This window comes from Camelina sativa, chromosome 9 (genome assembly GCF_000633955.1).
Source record: "Camelina sativa cultivar DH55 chromosome 9, Cs, whole genome shotgun sequence".
NCBI classification, from domain to species: domain Eukaryota; kingdom Viridiplantae; phylum Streptophyta; class Magnoliopsida; order Brassicales; family Brassicaceae; genus Camelina; species Camelina sativa.
The window spans coordinates 34,897,697-34,901,037 of record NC_025693.1 but is presented as its reverse complement, the minus strand read 5'-3'; the positions used below and the strand labels follow the sequence as shown (position 1 = coordinate 34,901,037).

The 3,341-nt window shown below is 40.2% G+C and overlaps 2 protein-coding genes across 2 annotated transcripts; one reads left to right on the top strand and one right to left on the bottom strand.

The window, feature by feature from the left end:
- Window positions 372-1,376, top strand: LOC104714131 (putative B3 domain-containing protein At1g78640). Its single transcript, XM_019230338.1, has 3 exons — window positions 372-584; window positions 685-848; window positions 966-1,376. Exons 1-3 carry the CDS (start codon window positions 452-454, stop codon window positions 1,374-1,376), a joined length of 708 nt encoding a protein of 235 aa, XP_019085883.1. The 5' UTR covers window positions 372-451.
- Window positions 1,554-3,181, bottom strand: LOC104714130 (50S ribosomal protein L13, chloroplastic). Its single transcript, XM_010431389.1, has 4 exons — window positions 2,880-3,181; window positions 2,407-2,592; window positions 2,052-2,222; window positions 1,554-1,905 (listed from the first exon to the last, which is right to left on the bottom strand). The coding sequence occupies exons 1-4, from the start codon at window positions 3,120-3,122 to the stop codon at window positions 1,789-1,791; spliced, it is 717 nt and encodes a 238-aa protein (XP_010429691.1). The 5' UTR covers window positions 3,123-3,181; the 3' UTR covers window positions 1,554-1,788.

Sequence of the window (3,341 nt, the reverse complement as noted above, 5' to 3'; positions counted from 1 at the left end):
TGAAAAATATTTCTTTCTAAAATTGTGAAGGTTTATGGTGAATTTCAATGCAAAGGATGTTTAATCCAAATAAACCGATCCGGTTTAATCCAAACCGAATAAAAAAACTTGGCACGAGACGAAATCAAATCTAGACTGAAACTGTAAATATCAGACACTCCCCATATATATCAAATTTGTTTCAACGATAAAAGAAGAATCAAGAAGCGCGAGAGATCTCTAAACGGTGTTTCTTTCTTCGCTCGCACCCAAGGAAGCAGTGAGGTCGTCTCTCTCCGGTGAATAAGATCCGAACGAATATAAATCAAGAACCGCAGGAGTACTCAATCATTCTTGACATCCAAGGAAACAGAGATCTTCATCTCCGACGTTCATTCCTATATCTCCGGGAAAGAAGAACCGCGAAAAGAGACTAGTCAAGATCCTTTGTTGCCATCAAATAAAAACGAAGATGCCTCTCTTTGTTCACTCTACATCTCAGGCGAAGAAACATCAGACGAGTATGAGCCAAGAACCACCTTCGATGAACACAGACGAAGCCTTGAAGAGTCATTGCTTCTCGCAAAATCCAAATTACTTCGAGAGTAATAACATCAAAGCTAGTAAATATAAGTTATGGCTCGTGAGTTTTCTGGTTTGTATTATCTCTGAAAACGTACCTTCACTTCTTCTTTGTGTTTGCAGGTACTCTGCCTAGAAGATACCATAGTAACTTTTCGCTTGGCTCACAAAGACTCTCTGCCCAGTTTCTGATGATCCCTAACCCTGGATTTGTCGTCATGACAAAAACTCAGGATACTAATCCAGCAAGTCTTCAGTCTGTGCCTACAACTAGCTCTTCTTCTCTGGTAAGTAATTAGTGAACTTTCAATTTTGTAAGCAAACCAGTTGAACATCAATAAATTTTTCAATCTGAGCATATACGGATTTGTTGTTTCTTTTTGCGGTCCCATCAACAGCAACAGCCTCCAAAGACTATCTCGAAAGAGCAAAATGAAAATGAGGAGCCACAATGGACCATCAGGAAGGAACTGACAAAGAGCGATGTTAACTATGTTACTAACCAAAAACTTATTCTGGCAAAAAGCTTTGTTGAGGAGCACATTCTGAAAAATCTCCCTCTAGAAGATTCCCAAAAGATAGACAGAGGTAAACCCGGAATCACGGTTAAGGTGTATGACCACGATACAGACAGTGAGCACGAGCTGTGTCTAGCACTCCGGAGTAGCTATGTTCTCAAGAATGGTTGGTTGAAAACATTTATTCAAAGAAGAGACTTGAAGAAAGGAGACGAAGTTGGTCTCTTCTGGGAGTGTTCTACTTCTAAGCTTCATTTTAGTGTGCTTTCTCGTGCAATCGCAAAAGCTCCTGCATAAGAAATGAAGCTATATTGATCCAGTAATCTCCCGGAGAGAGGCAAGTGAAGAGAAATTTTTGTTGTTGTTGTCAAACGGTGGTTAGTGTTGCTTATGATAAAAGATGTTTTAAGTAGTGAGCTTGAGAACTTGATGTTTTGTAAACAAAAAACTTGTTGACTTGAAGAAGATAGTCAGTCGCAAAAATTGAATGAGAGATATTTCACATTAGAAAGCTTTCTAGAGTTGATAGAAGCAAAATACAAGAATCTGCAAATATTTCACAGAGTTGATAGAAGCAAAATACAAGAATCTGCAAAGTCTCCTCTGGTTTTGAGATGAAGAAACTACAGAAACCTGAGAAGAAAAAACTCCCCTGCGCTTAGTGATAATGGTCCGGACAGTGAGGCTTATGCAATGTTCCGCAGTGTTTTTATTTTTGCAGCTGTATTCTCTTGTCCCTGATAGGCAGATCAAGCGGCTTCTGGGCCTCGTGAGGATGGTCCGGACCTTTGTACACCTTCAGGTGATTGAACAGAGCTCTCCCAAGCTGCCACAAAATGGTCAGACCAAAGTTAGAGAGCGTTCGAAAACTAGTACCAATATCCACGAGTGTTTCACAAGTTCAATTTATAAACCAAAGAAAAACGTTTTGCGTCAGTGTCCAAAGAAACTAATAAAGAGCTAGGATCTAACCCGTCCCTTTGGAAGCATCCCACGAACAGCATGCTCAATGATTCTTTCAGGAATTCTCTGCTGCAATTGATCAAAAGTTTCAACTGTCATACCACCAGGTCGTCCAGAGTGCCTCCTGTATAGCTTTTGGTTCCTCTTCTTTCCAGATACAGCAACTTTCTCAGCGTTTACCTTTAAACAAAACAACCGAAAAAAAAGCATTAGTAATCATATGAAGGAGAGCTCGTTGAAAACATATGCAAAGTTACAAACATTTCCCAAACATCTACATAAAAGGCCTTATATCTCCCAGTGGTTGGTTAAGTAAAGCATATCACATATCTTTATCCACACAGATAGCTGAAGAAACACATACCACGATCACAAAGGCGCCCATGTCAACACTAGGAGTGTAGGAGGCAAGATTCTTCCCACGGATGTAATTAGCAATTGTTGATGCTAATCTACCAAGAATTTTGTCAGTTGCATCAACCACAAACCAGGGCTTATCCGTGTTCACATGGTCCGAAGCTTTTGGATACCAAGTCGTGTTCCAGATGTCCTGTAAACCATAGTATACACTCAATAAAGGTTTCAACTTTCAAGCTACTTATACCTTCCTCCCTAACCAAACATGAAAAAGTAAAACTGCTCAGTATGAGTCAAAGGCAAAATCCACTACCTAGTAAATCGCAATTGGGAGGGGAAAACAAACAAACTTATACTTCAAATTCCATGAAAATTTCAGGGCAAGAGCTAAAGTTCGAAACTTTATAAAGGCATGATTAAGCACACAAGTTACAGAGATGTGAACAGATGAAAGACAAAGAGGGGAGATAATGTGGTTACAGGGCCATTAGCTTCTTCTTCGTCGAACATCCATCGCTGATTCGCCGGAACAAGAGAAGTCGTCGTCTGCTCAGCTTCACACTTCACTTGCAATCCTCTCTTCGCGTTGGCGTTAATGCCGACTCGTGCCGACGGCTTCAGAGAGAACCCTAAAAACGGAGACCTTCTGTCACTTCCGGAGGGTTTCACCGAAGAAGAAGAAGAAGGGAGAATCACCGTCGTTGACGAGCAAAGAACCGCCATTTTTGTTTTTTTTTTTCTCTCTTCTCCAAAACAATTCTTCTGCTCTTTTTCTGATTTCTCGGATAAGATTGGGTTTCTTCAGTAAATAGTACTTAGTGGCACAACCGTAAATAATCTTTCATTCTATGACCGAGAAAATAACATAAAACGGGTTAAGGATCCGGTTTTGTTCGGAGCTCCGGATCCAACCCGAAACACTGTTTTTTTTTTTTTTTTTTT

Coding starts and splice junctions, on each gene's coding strand:
- LOC104714131 (XM_019230338.1), top strand. CDS start 452: ATGCCTCTCTTTGTTCACTCTACATCTCAGGCGAAGAAACATCAGACG. Junction 585..684: donor AAATCCAAATTACTTCGAGA/GTAATAACATCA, acceptor TTGTGTTTGCAG/GTACTCTGCCTAGAAGATAC. Junction 849..965: donor CAACTAGCTCTTCTTCTCTG/GTAAGTAATTAG, acceptor CAACAGCAACAG/CCTCCAAAGACTATCTCGAA.
- LOC104714130 (XM_010431389.1), bottom strand. CDS start 3,122: ATGGCGGTTCTTTGCTCGTCAACGACGGTGATTCTCCCTTCTTCTTCT. Junction 2,593..2,879: donor AAGAAGAAGCTAATGGCCCT/GTAACCACATTA, acceptor TATGGTTTACAG/GACATCTGGAACACGACTTG. Junction 1,906..2,051: donor GGATGCTTCCAAAGGGACGG/GTTAGATCCTAG, acceptor ATTTTGTGGCAG/CTTGGGAGAGCTCTGTTCAA.